General features: G+C 38.6%; 1 protein-coding gene across 4 annotated transcripts; it reads right to left on the reverse strand.

Moving 5' to 3' along the window:
- Positions 1–1458: 1458 nt before the first annotated feature.
- Positions 1459–17031, reverse strand: puf60b (poly-U binding splicing factor b). 4 transcript variants are annotated; one of them, XM_056743601.1, is made up of 12 exons: positions 16883–17031; positions 16001–16083; positions 15812–15907; positions 15496–15585; positions 6945–6995; positions 5623–5784; positions 4890–4982; positions 3846–4059; positions 3253–3443; positions 3041–3158; positions 2300–2565; positions 1459–2171 (listed from the first exon to the last, which is right to left on the reverse strand). In XM_056743601.1, the coding sequence occupies exons 3-12, from the start codon at positions 15887–15889 to the stop codon at positions 1872–1874; spliced, it is 1563 nt and encodes a 520-aa protein (XP_056599579.1). In that variant the 5' UTR covers positions 15890–15907; positions 16001–16083; positions 16883–17031; the 3' UTR covers positions 1459–1871. The 4 variants fall into 4 exon arrangements, with proteins under 4 accessions (XP_056599579.1, XP_056599571.1, XP_056599594.1 ...); XM_056743593.1 differs by having other exon boundaries at positions 3241–3443; XM_056743616.1 differs by lacking the exon at positions 6945–6995.
- Between the last annotated feature and the right edge of the window lie 579 nt (positions 17032–17610).

A 17610-nucleotide genomic window follows, 5' to 3' on the forward strand; every position in this document is an offset into this window, starting at 1 on the left:
GTACACATATTATCTTTTGATCTTCTTGTAAACCTACATAAATCATTCAAATTCAGTTCATTCTGTCTTGATATAGTCAGTAGCTGCCTTCTCAAACTTTCACTGCAGCAGTGTTAATTCCTGCTTTTTAAATCCGTTTCAATTCATGACATGATGATCTCATTAGGTGTGTTCGAGCTCATCCGGCGCCGCAATAATCTGCAGCCGCCTGACAACAGCAATGCATTCTGGTTAGATCATTTGTCCGACTTTAAACGGCGCTGCAGCCGCCTTATGAGCACGTGTGCTATGAAAGTACCGCGAGAGCAAACCGAGACCAGCCGCCGGATGCAGTGGTTGCGAAAGCCTTGATGACGACAAACTTTATTCTCATTGGTCAGAATGTTCACGTGTATGTGTTGCGTGTTTATTCTAACACTTTGCAACGTTTTGTTCAGCCACGGATACGATTATACTCACAAATTTGAATAAATAGATCACATTTTATGTTTATTGTACTGGTCTGTATGCAAAAAATAGGTATTCCTATCATATTCACTTAATCCGTGAGAAATAAATGAATATCCCATGGTCTGCGGTAGGTTCAACTCCCTACGGGAAACACGAAGTGCCCGACCTGATGGCCGTCATTTTACTTCTCCCCCGCCTGCAACTGGCTGATCTCGCCAGTCGGTTTCAAGCTAGTATCGGCAATTCGAACACACATTTTATCCAGAACAGAACATAAAATTTGCGCTGAGACTCGCGAGGAGTCAAACTGATGATGGATCCCATGTTCCGTGTGATCGCACTTTCAGGCGCACGCGCCTCACAAAGTCTGGATCAAACCCGAGTCCACAGAGAACCTTTATAACTAGCGTTGTGCTACAGCTGAACCTGATCTAACCCGGGTTTGGGTTGTCTGGTTTTGTCAACTCAAAACCTACCCTGCAGTTCAGTGTTTGTTCACCTCGCTTCGTGATACAGGGCACTGGTTTTACAGACAAGGATTAAGGCTAGTCCTAGACTAAAGTAAATGTTCGAGCTGTTTTAAAAAAATTGCTTGCCCTAAAATATCTTCAAATATGTCAGTGCCATTGTTTTGTCTCAATATGCGTACCAGTAATGTTTTTTTCTAAGGAAACAATTTTTTAGAAGTGACAAAAATAGTGAAAATGGTCTAATTTAACCAAGCCCTATTTTCATAAGCCTTTTCTGTGAAACTGGACCAATGTCGTAATGGATCTACATTCAGACTCATCTGGCATTATGCACCTACAAGTTTACTAGCCAGTATATTAACTTGATCACAATCAATATTTACATCTTGACATTCAAATGGAATACAAAAGCTATCCTTTCGGTTTGGTGCATAGCCTTTTATGATTTTAAACACCTTAGTTCTTCGTTAAAATTGTAATTCAATTTGCAATGCAAATGTCTTAATTCAATCCTCCTTATTAATGACATAAACAAGACTGCATATCAGAGAAATTTATTGTTTTGGTAAAGCCAGAACCAATGTCACCAACACAATGTTTAGAATTTCAACACAATGTCAGTGGAGAAAAAGTTGGCATTTGTAAAAAAGTGGGGATGGGAATGGGGAAAATTGCATCAAAATTAGAAAAAAAGAGACCCTGCAAATAATAATGACAGTTAAAAAAAATGCAAGTATTTCACAGTAGGTGACACAACGTAAATGCATGAGGAGCATATTTTTTTTTGTCCTAAGCTAAATCCCTGCATTGGGATTTTTCCAATAATATTATTACTATCAACATCGATAAAAAAATAATTACAGGTTTCAAAGAGGCCCAAATCTCTAGCAGCAGTGATGGAAGCTGAGCGAGTTTGAGAGCTGAGAGACCAGTGGCCATTATGGGACAGTCTTATGCAGAGAGGTCGCTATTATTAAAGCGCTCTTGATCGTACAATTCAGCTACAACCTTGCGACCTGCAAACCAGCGGTTGTTTAGGGCCTGGATGGCTTTGTTCATTTCATCAGCATCCGAGAACTCCACAAAGATCTTAACGATAATTTCAGCATCATCATTTTCACCCTGTCGCTCCTGGTATATGATAACCCGATTAACAGCACCATACTTTCCACATTCCTCCATTACTTCTCCTTCCAGGTCATCGTCAATGTCCTCTGGGCCAACCATATTGCGTAGCACCATAACTGTTGACTGCACATCAGAATAAATAAGGGGAAAACTATTAAAGAGAGCCTAAATTTAACTAACTTTGTAATGTTATAATTCAATTTGAATGGCTATAAAGGTTCTTAAAACCAGAATGATTGTGATTGTCTAACCTTTGACTGCACGACTGTTTGTTTTCCTCCATTTGGACTGATGCTTAGCTGCTCCAGCCCACTGTCCTGCCCATTTCCCACTGGTCGATCCTGATCTACTTTAGTGAGCCGAATGTCGTCTTCTTGCTTCACTTCTGTATGTGTTTGCACCGTAGATGTTGGTGTGCCCACGGAAGCAGAAATTATGGCTGGTGGGGATGCTAATACTGGGTTGACCAAACCGACCTGGGGGACTACAGGGAGAGTGGGGCGAGCAGGTGTAACACCTATGAATGTTGTAAAAAACATCACAGACCATGATTAAGAGAAGCTTTAAGACTACTATATATATATATATATATTTATTTATATGTGTATAGGCAAGATTAAGGCAAACATTATTTTCATTAAATACACACAATACTCCAACACAATGTGGAGATGGTGGTCTAGTGGGTTAAACCACTGAACTGATAAATCAAAGGTTGCTGGTTCGATCCCAGCAGCCACCACCAGTGTGTCCTTGAGCAAGACACTTTACTACATGTTGCTCCAGGGGGATTGTCCCTGTTATAAGTGCTCTGTAAGTCGCTTTGGATAAAAGCGTCTGCCAAATGACTAAATGTAAATGTAAATACAGCTGCCATTTCTGTAATGGTGGCTCTTGATCAACTAAGAGTGCCTAGTAAACAATTCCATATGCATTTGGATCATGGTAGTAGTAAAAAAATCCAATCTCTCTCTTCATTGATTTTTGCAGACCTGTAATTATGCCAGGGGCCTGGGCAGCTAGTACGGCTTGTGGTAGCCCCAATTGCTGACTGAGAATGTGCGCCGGTGAGGCGAGAGAGCCCAGCACTGTCGCTCCAGCAACAGCCTCCTAGAGAACACAAGAGTAGTCAAACAAGGGCGCAATCTAAAACCTTGTTTATGTAAGATAGTAAATTAGGATCCTTTCTGACATTTATAAGCACCTGAGCGGTGATCTTGGCGGTCGCAGCAGCAGCAGCCACGGCAGCAGCAGGGGGCAAACCTCCAGGAGTCGTGGGTGTCAACAGAGGCATGGGAGGGGTGACGGCCTTCCCCACTCTTAGGTACTGACCACCGAGATCAAACAGGTTCATAGATGATACGGCATCCAGCGATGACTGAGGCTTGTCATATTCTACTCGTGATGAAACGGAGAGACAGCACTTCCTGAATGTAGGCATATGTTTACTGACACTCTTTTGTAGCACCTTAATAAATTGCTTACATTTATTTCAAGTTGTTGATATACCACAAATTTAAGGAACGACCCTATTGGGATCTTTAAACCCAAACCTAAAGTCTAAGGACATTAACTCTCCTCGACAACCATTTTCTGAATGCATACTCGAACTTGTAACTTTTTAAGATAATCCTCATTGATGAACCTTACTTAAAATTTGGCATTGACTGAGAAAAAACACAATGTCCTCTTATGAGCCTATTTTCCATCGGTTTATACCACCTAGGCCAAGCAGAAATAAGGCCATGAATCAATCTCCATCGAGTTGTGTTTACAGCACTTTGTAGATGTGCTCACCAATAAATCCAAAGCCCTTGTGCTTTCCCGTGGTGGGTTCCCGTGCCAGCATACAACTTTTAATTCTTCCAAAGGCCTCAAAGACGCTCTTGATGTCATCGTCGGATAGATCTGGGTGGATTGAGGCTACATAGATTCGGTTGAAGGCACGTGCCTCCTCAGCCAGTTGGTCGATGATGGGCTGCGCCTGTCCAATGTTACTTGGCCGCCCCACCTACAGCATATATACCAGCAAAGGGGCCACTAAGTGGAAGTGTATGAAGGAATGACTGTGCAAGTGTGTATCATGTGGCTGAGAAAACAGGGAGCAGGAAAGAAAAACTTGCCCTCCCTGTCTTAAATAAGAAGTTTTGGCTGGGTACAGATAAGACACTAAAATGATTAACCATCAAACCAAACTTACCAAAACACCTCAAACATTACAAGCACTTCTACTTAGCTACTTGGAAATGCACTTAACATATAAAACCCAAAGTTTCTCTCCTTGTATCCCTTTCTCTTAGGTCGTTTATTCAACCTTGATTGAATAAAACATCTTTTAAATGTAAAATTTTAATTAAGTCAAAAATATTACACATTACTTTGAATAGTTTACTAACATAACTTCTTGTCTACAGCCAAAGTACGTGAGAGCACAAGTAAGCAAAAAAGATTTGTGTTTTGAGTGTTTTCATGACTCTAATGTGTTAAAAACACATTTTTGGGTATGTGGTATCTGTGCTGCAGGTGGGGCGGCCAGGCAAACACCAGCCAGGCGCAGCCTATCATAAGCACTTCCTGGACAGAGAAGAACACGCCCACCACAAGCGAAAGCTTCCCATCTCTGCGGCTCCTAGAAAAAGGGAGCTCCGAAACAAACAAGATGACAGTGTGGAAGTATACCGCAATATGCGTACATTGGGGTTAGATGACATACACATATACACAGAAGAAGGTTTAATCAAACACATTTTAGTTGGCACACACCCACATGGCAGATTCTGTGGACCTGCTGACTGATGCAGACAAAAAGAAAGTTAAAAGAGAGTCCTAACTGGAACCCACCTTAATGTTTCTTCCACCAAGCATGACAGAGTTCATCTGCTCCAGGGCCAACTGAGCTGCTTCAGGAACCTCATACTCCACGAAAGCAAAGCCCTGAGAGAGCATTCAACGTACAAGATATATAAGTCTCTTAAGAAACTTCACCACAGTAGGGTGAATTTTAAGGACAATTAATTTATTTTGCAATGAGAAATGTGCATAATTGTTAAGAAACAGTATCACATCAATAATGATTCATATCAGGTTATCACTATAGTAGTACAATGTTGAAATAAAAGTTAAAAACAAATTTAATACAACATTTTCTATTTCTTTGGACTTATGACACTGGCATGTTCTTGACAGGTATCTTTAGATTAGATTCAACTTTATTGTCATTACACATATACAAGTACAGTGTAACGAAATGTAGTTTAGGTCTAACCAGAAGTGCAATTAGCAAGTGCAGGATATACAGTGTGAATAAATACAGAATACAATATTAGGAAAATACTATACAATGGCCATGTACTATGAAAATGTGACAGTCGGTATTTACTATGAACAATATAGACAGAAGGCTATATACTGTGAACATTAATGTACAGGTGGTTATGAACAGATAACAATATAGACTATACAATAGTGCAAGTGACTTGAGTGTGCATTAGTTACAGACATTAGCTATTAAAGTTACAGTGCAGTAGATGAGTTGGTGCGGTTATTAAGACATTGAATCAAGTGAAAAGCATACCTTGTGTTTCATGGTGACAGAGTCCCAAGACATATCGATACTTTTTATAGGTCCAAAGGGGGCAAAGGCCTGCCGGATGGTGTCCTCCCCCAGCTCATAATAAATGGAGCCCACATACACACGACACATGATGGCCAGAGCTCGCTGCCTCTGTGCTGCCACCTAGTGGTCAGGAGAGGGAAAGACAAAAAGACAGAATATTGGCTGCTGAAGAGTGTTACACACAAGCACAAGACAATGAGTACAAATGTAGCAAAGGATTGAAAAAGTTTTAAGCTTCTGTTTTGGAACAGTGGTGCTAGTTCCCACTCTTTTGGTCCTCTTTGCTCATTACATCACTTACCAATAATTACAAGCACAAGAATTAGGAACATGTGGCACATCCCCTTTCTATACCATTTTTAAGAGTGCTGCTTGCAAATTGCTCGCTCGCAGACTGAAACATGTACAGTTATGACTGACCTGAATTCTGTCCAACGAAATTCCTAATGCAGTAAACATGTAAAAAGTAAACCCTTAAAACAACTTATTATCCTGAATAATGAGCTGAGGTGAAAATAGATTTCTTTTCATGAGGTGAGCTTTTGGACTTACATATCAAGCTCACGGTTGAGGGAGAATCTGGCCAAATTGATCCATTTTACACTTACGACAACATTTATCATTTATAGAATTCAGTATTGGATAGTATGTCATCCACATGACGAAAATATACGTTAACACATACAGCTCTTATACAGATGTTTCAATTTGGATTGTCGTAGTGACCGTTAGCTCTCTTTTACAGCAGAGAAAAGATGAAATTCATAAGCTACAGCATATTCACAAAGAAGAAATGGATCATCCTAACCATTCACCACACACACACACACCACAAGATTTCCTGCAATGAATTGAGTTTGAGGTTGAGCAATGAACTTCGAAGAGATCTATTGCGCATCTAGATCAATGAGCACGAAAATAAAGGCACCCTCACTAGTGGCCATGAAATGATTTACAAAGACTAATATGGGTTGTCGGATAATTACAGGTGAACAGTCTATCCTGTTGAGGACTCTGGCGTTGCCCTACACATACAAAAAGTAAATTAAAAGAAGTGGTGAAAGATTCAGTCGTTCTCATTGTAAATGTTTTATAACCTGCTTAATGAAATGGATTAGCAAAGATGAAAATCTCATTCACAACAGCCATGTCTGCTTTTTAAATATGCTGCGGCAAATGTCTATCGTGTCGGGCCAGGTTATTGCCAGTTAAAGAAGGATAACGGTCATTATGTCAATAATGCGAACACAAGGTGAATAATAGTTTAATATTCTATTGACCGATTGTAAAGATGAGAGAGGATCTCCAAAGCCCATTGTCACTGCTGCCATCTGAAACACAGTAAAGATGGAAAAGTGCTGAAAAGGTTAGATATCTCCTTTTGTCCTTTCTTGTACTAAATTTTCAACAGCAGACAGACATATTCCAGACATATCATGTCAGTCTCTCTGACTGTTCAAAGCCTCAGACTCAACTTTAAGCTCTGCCCACCTCTTTTATCACCACTTACTTTGAATGCAAACCTGTAACATATCACAGTTAAAGCAGCAACATTACTGACAGGTATTACATTCAACAAATAGGCAGCTCACTTCCATCTTTTCCTCACAGAGTCAAAAAATAGAGGCATATGGTGTAGGTGAAGTTAATCTGGTTGATGTCATGAAGCTGCTTAGTAGCATGGTATGCTAGAATCAAGGAAAGTCGTGCGAAATATAAGCAGACTTAATAATGTAGTAGTATCCCAGTATAATTTGCAGAAATACGAGACCTTAACCAAACTGGCAGTGAGGGAGTGCAAACAAATCGATTCAAGATGGAATCAATTTTAGGAGTAGTTAAAATACAGTACAGTTATTCTAACAATGTGGACTATTGTAATTAATTATTTTTGTCAGTCAAAATGCTATGGGACGACATTCATCTCAAAATTAATAACGAATGCATGCACAGTCATCGGTAAAAGTGATACATGTATATTACTATCCACAGAAAAATACCTTATGATTTTAATTTACTAGATTTTTATAAACATGAGATGATTTGTACAAATAGAGACCGATTTGTATATTGCTCGTGTTAGCAGAGGTGACGATCAAATCACACTGTCAATCCTCCTTCCTCCTCTGACTGAACCCTTATAGCCTTAAGAGAAAAAGTTAAAACTACATAAACACATGTTTTATGCTAACATTGCACATATGTAAGAGACAGATGATGCGATCTTGAAGAGGTTTGCCTGTGAATGTATTAAAATAACGTAATGTGAATTTGCAATTGCTATACTGCTGGCAGCGCAAACCACAATAAACACTAGCGCTGCGGACACGACACGGGGATGATGAACCTGTCCATCTAGTGCGTGTTTACATGGAGAAACTGTGGGAAAGTGGCGCCGCGGTATGGACAATCACGTTGTTTTTATGAATGGCTGGGCCAGTCACTGTAGCTCACAGCACGCACAAACTTTGTGCAGTTATTAGCGTGTTCTGTACAGTAATGAAAACAGGTTGCACCACAACAAAATGTGCACTCAAACAAATTCTCCCAAATATATTTTGAGGTCACAAGTTTAATATAGGGAGCATTTGAAACTAAAATGGCAGCAATTTTGAGCCCAAAACTACATCTTGCCAATTGCGTGAGGATATGGAGTTCTCGCAAGACCAATCGGATCTTGTCACACCCCTACCAAGGTCAAGTTGTGCATTTGTAGATCAGGCAACAAATGTGCATTCATCCTGCTCTGTGCATTTAAATTTTGAGACTTTCGTTTCACTGTTCTCAGCCGGTTTATCTTATTTTTCATAAAGAAAAAAAAGTTTCATTGTAATTTCACCTCATTGCTGCTTGTTGTTCTGCATTTACCAATACAAGTTAATATATGAATTTATACATTTATAATCCATTTTACTTTAAAACTGCAGTCTTTGCTCTATTTATTTATTAGAATGATCTTGTTTGTTATATTAACACCATGCACTGTGCTGTGTTTTACCTTTCTGTGTTTTACCTTTCACATTTTGAAGTCGGAAATCGTAATAAGTTATTTATGAAGAAAGCCTCAGCTTCTAAATTGTGTTAGTTAGAATCCATTATGGTGCTACAATGGATCACGTCTTGCCTCACAGGTAAGTCATTTAGAATATCCTGGAGTGGTGAGGTCTCTTGAGTATCAACATCTCAATACATGGGTACCTCATGGCTCAGTTCTATAATGTTGCTCTTTTCTATATACATGACATCCCCTAGGATCTTTCATTTGGAAACATGGCTTTCCTATCACTGCTATGCGGATAAAACACAACTCCACCTGTCATTTCAGCCTGACGATCCGACTGTTACTGCACTCATTTCAGCATGCCTGAGTAAGATTTCGCACTGGATGAAGGACCATCACCTGCAGCTGAACCTTGCAAAAACAGAACTGTTTGTAAACCCAGCCAACCCAAAGATTCATCACCACCACATCGTCCCTTTTCCCTGAACCATGAGTAATTTGAACCGCTACACCCTACTGCTCAGTAAACCGGCAAGCACGAAAACAGGAGACCGGGGTTAGATTCTTGAGGCCTCATGGCATTTCAAATTAAATTCGGAATAATTTGTTAACCTGTTGTTTGTTAATTACTCTTAAGAATGACTTCACTATTGTATGAACTATTACTTCATACACCATTTAATAAATCAATGTCAAACACAAAGATTGTGTCTCAAGTTTAAGGGGTCATAAGGCGCGGAATGTGTTTTTCTGTGTCTTTGGTGTGTTATAAGTTGCCCGTGCATGTATTAGACACGTTAAATTGCAAAAATTTTGTGTTGGAACAAAAGAGGCATTCAATCTAAAAAGCGAATGCACACCAAGACCTGCCTGAAACGCCTTGTGTAACCACACCCCCGACAAATCTACGTCAGTTCGGGGTATGATTTGACAAAGACTACCCAAATTTATACGCAAGTAAGGTGGGCGTACTTGTCAGACAATTGCTTTGGAACCTGATGTTCCAAATATAGCAAGAGGCATTACCTTTTCGTCACTCACTTACAATATTCTACCAATCACTACACACTGGTTAACTGGCCAATCATAGCAGACCTCGCTTTTCAGAACAATGAGCTTTGTAAAAACAATTGTGTGTTTCAGAGATGCGGGGCGAAGAGGAGATACAAACAAACATGCACGGTTCTTGGAAAATACAGAGTTTTTTTACCTTAAGTCACAGGACACTGTGCTCTACATTTATGATAAGAATAAATAATTGAATAAAATTATAACTATAAAAAACTAACTATAGTGATAAATACGAGTAAGTAACCATAATGGATAATAGCTAGGAATTTTATTGGTTAACTTCCACATGTTTCTCTTACAGGTTTTTACATTAGTAATACAACTCAGTTCATACACAGTTTTTCTTTTTCAGATCAGAACCAAGATGGCTAAATAATAGACACGATTCAATCCCCCTGTTCTCATGCTTGAAGACTACCAGTGCTTTCAGGCTTTTGTGAAAATGGGGAAAAACTTGAGAAAAAAAACAGCAGTAGATGTTTGCTTAAAGTAGGGCCGGGCGGTATGACGAAATATTCCGCTACCCCTGAATAAAATGTAAACAGTAAGAGATTTTTCTATTCTGTGTATTCCTCGGAAGTAGGCATGGTTAACTCAGCGATCTTTAAATTGGGTGTTATTCTAAAAAAAACTAAATGAATCCACCCATAACTAATAAACGTATCAAATATTATTTTTTGCCTTCTTTCAGGCTGTAGTTTTGTGATCTGTTCCAGTCCAGTGCTTTCTCCCTCACACGCAATATAAAAAAAGCTCATTCTCACCACGTATTTCAGAAGTCAGATTGCCATTGCGATGTGTTCAGGTTTACTTATATCTTCCCATTAGATTATGACTCCCCTTTCAAGAACACTGGACTAAGCAACCTCTGCTTTAGAAATGTGAGCTGTTGATGGTTATGGCAGAAAAAATATCCGATGTTAATGCTACGTAAATTATTTTTATAAATTATAAATTTAACATACATAAGACGATATATCAAATGTGCCTGCTGGCTGGAGTTTAATGTCATCTTCCCAGTAGATGCAAACACTAATCAACTGCTTATGGTGAGAATCGAAGTGTTTTTTTACGCTTGTGTGGCCCCTGAGAAATAATTATAACGTTTAAAAGCTTTCAAGCCAACTTGGTAATGCCTAACTAATGGGATCAAGCACCTAACCACAGGTCTTAAAGCGCTTATGAGCAACTTTTTGACCTTAAATAAATGTATCTAAAATTATTTTAGTGGTAGGACAACTTTAAACTGGACGAATGTTACTGCTGTTGCTACCCAAGTAGCCTCCTATCGGATGAAATAGCACTTGTAACTTTGGTGTTCAGGCCGGTAGAAGCCTCGCATATCCCCTGCTTAAAGGCATTCGTCACATTTACATCGTAGCCTGGGAGAAGTTGGCCAATAGCTACAAATAAGACAAAACAATCTAGTTCATCGCAAGTCTCCAAACCATCAGCATGGCAGAGCCAACAAATAAAACAGAGAGAGTTATTGGACACAAGCTGCAAGAGGCAACGGGTTGCAAAATGGACGGAGAGCTAACGTTAGCCTTCCTGCTACTGGATTTAAAAGTCTTATTAGTAATTAATTTATTATTATTCTTAATGTCCAGGTTACTAAACACATTCACATCCATGCATTGCGTTTTGGGTGACTACAAATGTGTTATGTTGCTAACGTTAGCAAGTTAGCTAATATGTAGCTAGCACGCTATGTGCTAATGGTTAACAAGCAACTGCTAGCTCAGAATCTTGTTTGAGCTAGGGTTAGGCCTAGCCCAGTAGTATAACCTGCGGGAGTTTAGCACATGCACAGTTTATGAAGTGACATGATGTAAAAGCTGTTTCTGCCTAGTCAACAAATTCACGTGTATTGCACTGCCCACATGGAAGCCTATACAGCGACAGTATTTACAACATTTATAACAGAAAATTGCACTTATCAAGAACATGGGGGAACCATACACCAAAACGGCTTGTTGCTTTAAGCATCTGCCCTACACGCATACGCAAGGCACAATGGGTAATTTCACACATAGACGAAAAGGCGCCCAATATTTTTTAAAGAGCCACATTACATTAACTTTTTAAATAACATACTTTTTGTTATCTTGTTGTGTGTACATATTCGATTTCATATGTTTTGGTCACAAAGTTTTTATTTCTCATAAGCAAAGCCAATCACATTCTTCTCCGCGGTTAGTTTCCAATTGTCTGAAATATCACATTGTTCTTCCTCAGGCTCATTAAAATCTGTCACAGCAAACAGTGCATCCTAGTAGCTTCGCTCATTTTGTATGTGTTTAAGCTACTTGTGAATGATCAGCTCTAAAATCCACGGAAGTTTTCTGCGGAAATTTATTCCGTGCTGCCTCATGGAGCATTGAGTGTGGGAAAAACGGAGGGCAGAGTGCAGGCGCTGAGTGTGTGGGGAAAAGCCCAGCCAGCTGCTTGCTTGCTTGGGAAAAAAAAGTGTGCCGCTACAGTTGGAAACACTTTAAAACTGACTTAATTTGGATGGTCGACAGTGGTGATATCTGCAAAAATGTACCTCTCAAATTAATATTTTAGGTCGCAAATGCAACCGTTTTAGGTACAGTGTAGCCATTACTCATGTAGCATCTCTTTAAATAACCAATGTTTCAACCACAAAAACTTAGAATAAATAATAATAAATTAAGTACAAATAAGAATTTTGTCCGGAACCTAAATATTTAGGATACACTTGGCCGAAAATGGCTTCATTTAAAAACTTGGCCTACTTCAGATGTTTTTCTTTACATTTGTATTACTAGTAGGTTTTTAATTAAGACACAATTACTAACAAAAAAAAATAAAAATATCAATTAAGAATCAAAACTTTTACTGATAGAAAAATATATAAATCTGACAACGAATACTTTCAACAGTAACAAAAGTAATATATTATGCTTCAGTAGCAAATTTGCAATACCAAATCTAACAGTTCTTTACCAATTATGCAAAAAAACTGCAGGAGGTGCAATAGGGCAGAGATGCACACACCTTAACCTCTAACATTACCAAAGACTATAGATAGCAAGAGGTGAAACCATAGAAAGTTCCATTGCAACACCAGCACCCTGCGTTCCCGCAATTTTGGGTGAAAGAGACTCTAGCCTTTTGCTGTTGTGATGGCAATTTTAGGTTCTTTGTTCAAAATAAAAGCATTGAAGCTGAAATTCAACCTGAATCATGATAATACATGATGACAAAAGCCTTGGCTCCAAGAAACAATGTCAGTTATCAAGCATTCTCACCCCAAAATGGCTGCCGCGAGATTTCCCTAAAAGCACCTTAGTTTTGACTCTTGGTATCTATATTCTTTGACGTTACTGTTAACTTCGATACACATGGGCATCATTTATGCCAAGTTCATCCAACAACAAATGATGTACTTGTTGCATCAAAGAGTGCAGAACAGTACTCTACTCTCAGCCAGTCTTGTCTCTTTGTTCCAAGGTTACCGCAGGATGCAGTTCATGCCCAGACCTGATGGCAGAGCTGAGAATGGGAAGCGGTGACCTGACAAGTGCTAAGAGGATAGAGCTGGATAAAGGACGCGACAACTTTGTTTTTTTCTACAACATTTCAAATGCTATTAGATTGTTAATGATAATCTTTAATTTTTATATTTTTATTAAGCCTTGTTGTGCAAGCACTGATGAGCTTGTGCAGAGGCAGCAGCTTTTGCCAGAGGGGAACTGGAATCCCCTGGTTGGGCCTGGGTTCCCCTGAGGTTTTTTTTCTCGATGGGAGTTTTGGGTTCCTCACCACCGTTTGCATATTGTTTTGCACTATCTGCCTGGCCGGGGGGGCTGCTTTAGAATTCATACTTGTATTAAATGTGTCTCATGTACAGCTGCTTTGTAACAATGAAAATTGTAAAAAGCGCTATATAAATAAAGTTGAGTTGAGTTGAGTTATATTTGCATACTTATGAAAAGTCACTTTGGTGGCTAAAGAATGAGGAATGCCAAATCCTTTCCCATTTCGTCAGGCACATACCCTCTAAAAACATTGATGTGTTGTACTTAATTGATTGATAACTTATTTCTTGGGACAACAGGTTTGTTATGCTTTCAACACAACTTGTGTAATAAAATGGCACAATAATGCGTTGCATAAACAACACAAGACAATGTGTTAAAATTAACATCTATTTTTAGCGTGCATAGCCTACTCCCAAAGTCGGGTACACAGGGAGCTCACTTGTTAAGAGTTACTTATGAGATAAAAACGAAGATTATAACACCCATTTTTGTGAGTGTCAACCGAATTTCAAATATAAAACTAACTTTTCTGTCGTCTTTCACCCCACCAAGTTCTGTAAAGCTCCATGAGACTGCCATATAGTAGGGATGCCACAACACTCAATATCATTAAACCGTTCGGTGCGACCTCCACGGTTCAATAAGTGTAAGTGAATTGCAGTTTTCCATGTAAAATTTTCTGTGCGCTTAACACTGTGAGCTGTCTCCGTTTTTGTTTGTCTGTATGCTGATATAGATGAATGCATCCCGACGAGAAATATCTAATAGTGAGTGGTGAAGCGAGACTGTAATTATACATTTAAGTACTGAGTAATAATAATTAACTACATGTACTTACTATATGGATAGGATTAGGTTGTAGTTACATGTAATTTTGCATAATGTATAGTAAATACATGTAACGTGTAACAAGGGACCCGTAAAATAAAGTGTTACCCAAGAATGTATTTTTATATTGCAGTGCATACGAAAGCAGCAAGTTTGCGTTGCTCTCAGCACATGCAGAAAGAGTTTCTACAGCATCATGTCAAACTCTGTTTAACGGAAGTCATGCCTTTCGGACAGCTATTTACATCATAGCAAGAGCTACTTAATTTTTACTGTTCCTGTCACATAAGCATAAAACAATAAAAAAAAAAAACTTTAAGGTACCAAAGCCATCAGAACCAAACCGAAAACCGTGAGCCAAAAAGTGAGGTTCCTTTTGAACCATCCCTAGCATATAGTGGTAGTTGCTTTTCTTGGGCACGGTTGTTTTGGATAGGAAGGTATTTGTGTGTGGATTATCCAACACAAAACCGCGAAACGAAAGTTTCAAAATGAATGAAAGACATTTATTAAAGGAAAATAACACAGAGGCGTCAGCTTATTCATTGAGACGTGTTTGTATGTGGGTGGTGTAATTCTTAAAACATCAAAACGAAAGTCTCAAAATACAAATGTACAGAACAGGATGAATGCACAAGTGTTGCCTGATCCACAAATGCACAACTTGTCCTTGGTATGCGCAAAATGAATATATATACATTGAGACAATATACAACATTTGTATTCAAGATTCTCATTCAGATTCTCTCTGTATCTGTACGAATCGTCTAATGTTTATAAAAACCTAAGTTTCACAGATTCAGATCACAAGGCATTGGTTTGTGGATAGTAAAATACATGTGTAACGTTTATCATGTTCACCGATGACTGTGCATGCTTTTTTTATAATTTTGAGATTCATTTTCTCACATAAAATGCCACCCAAAGCATTAATAAAACAAATACTTGAAACACAACCTTAGTCAAGTCACAAGCTTTTTTACCCCAACAAACAAGTGTAAGACCCATTTACATAACTTTTCTTCAGATCTATCATAAATTCTTAAATAGGGGAATCTTCTGCAGTGTACCATAAAGCATTGCACTGCATGTGTTCTGTGTTTACTAAGAAGTCCACATAATTATATCATCCAATCAGCTCACCTGTAGGTTTGTGAGCTGCTGCTGCTGGTGGGCGATGGTCTGTTTCACTAAAACACTCTTAATGCTCTGCTCCATGGCATACTTCTTAGCCTAAAAAGCAAAAGGACAACTATTAAGCAAGCAGACAATACTGAAGAGTTTTATACTGTTGCTGGTGAACACAAACTTGGTAAAAAGCAAACATGCTCTTGAAAACTAGAGCAAACGTCCAGTCACCAAAATGTCATACTGCATTTACTACCACTCTCTTTCCTGATCGTGTTTTTTCAATCCTTATACACTAAAAATGACATTAAAATAAATAAGCTTTTGTTACCTTTTGTAGGGCCTCCTGCTGCTCTGGTGTAAGAGGCGGCAGTCCAAGCTTTCCACCTGTGCCTTGTCCATTCTCCATCTTTAAAACTTTGCCTCACTGAAAACATAATCGAATGGACAGTAAATACATATATGTAACATAAACATTTTGAAAAGTAGTTTTCAGAACATATGCTTGTTTCAAACTTACCAATGAGGCTATGCTTTCTTATGTCTACCAGATCAGAAGCTCGTGGAGACTTGCTGGAAAAGCACTTACAATATTACTCTGATCTGTAAACAGAGAGATTTCAATAAAAGGCTTTCTGAGAAAAAAATTAAGCAATAAAACAACTACTGCGCTTTCTTAAGCACGTCATCTTTTCTAATAAAAGCAGCTCGCTAACGTGTCCGTCCACAAGACAGAGTACATGCATGATTTATGTATGTTGCAGAATATAAATGTTTCTTTAACACATGACAAGAAATCACTGGCTACACCTCATCAACCAGCATTTGTGTCTGACTATGACTCCATCAGGTATAATACATACCTGATGGAGTGTATTGAGCGTATATACTTAGCGTATAAAACATCATAAAAGGTTTTACCATAAAAAAACTGGCCATACATCAACAAAGAGATGTAAAGGACACGGTGGTGACTGTGGCGCGCTTCTTATCGTACATTACAGCAACTCGCATGTGCTAGCTGGTTTGAAACGGCTAATCACAGTATTTTAATAAAACTGTGCAGGATTGATCTGTTTATTATCTAAGTTTATCTCAAACAAATAACAGTTATTTAACCAACAATGGTAAATTTCTGCTCATTTAGTAATAAGCATTATTAAAACGCCCAGCATTGTGTGACTACCTCAGCATGCTAGCGTAGCTAAATGGTTAGCAGCTAGCGTAGCTAAATGGTTAGCAGCTAACGAGCTTTCACTTAGGCCTCATGTATCCACGACTCAATATATATAGAAAAGACATGACGTTAACTGCGACATATTTTTATCTTTGCTAACCTTAGACCAGGTCATGTACAAACTACGTATATATTTAAATAAAAGCCTTGAATAATTATAATTACCGCAGTGTTTCGCATAACCGCTATGTAGTGATCCACATTGAAGACTGCAACTCAGCCGCTCAACATCATGGAAACCACGCAAACCTAGAGCTGCCGCGCTTCTCCCGGACAGAGGAGAGTCACGTGATGGTTGCTCAACAAAGGGGCTGATGGCAATGGTTGTCATGATCACGACGCGAGTACATTTATGATTTCTGGAATAAAAATCACAATTCAAAATAGTTCATACGCAAAATATTTTTTTTCGCATCGTTAGCGACATATATAATGTTACTTTATTTTATTATTATTTTACATTTATTTAAACAGTTTAATTTGACAACTGTAAAGTTTTGAAATTGATTACATGATATGTTTTATTTATTCTATATTCAACTTTTTATTTTATATTTCAGATATCTTCATAATTTTGCACAAAAGACTGCGTGTCTACACCGGACGTGCTTGTTGGGTCCGTCGCGTCTCGCCGCGCCGCATCCAGTGTGGACAAAATTGGAAATTATAATGGGTTATAATGCGTTTCTAATGTCTTTTGTCGTGTCGCGTCGCGCCTGTCGCGTCCTGTGTAGACACGGTGCGAGCAACAGGCTACCCCTCACTAATTCTTTAATACAATTGTTTATCGTTTTATTTTAATGTTTATATACGCCTGGTTTGTTTTATATGACACATATTAAGACAAAATAATATGTTCACATAATTCATTGCAATATTTGAAATGTTAGTGG

The sequence above is a fragment of the Triplophysa dalaica genome, chromosome 1 (genome assembly GCF_015846415.1).
Source record: "Triplophysa dalaica isolate WHDGS20190420 chromosome 1, ASM1584641v1, whole genome shotgun sequence".
Lineage (NCBI taxonomy): Eukaryota > Metazoa > Chordata > Actinopteri > Cypriniformes > Nemacheilidae > Triplophysa > Triplophysa dalaica.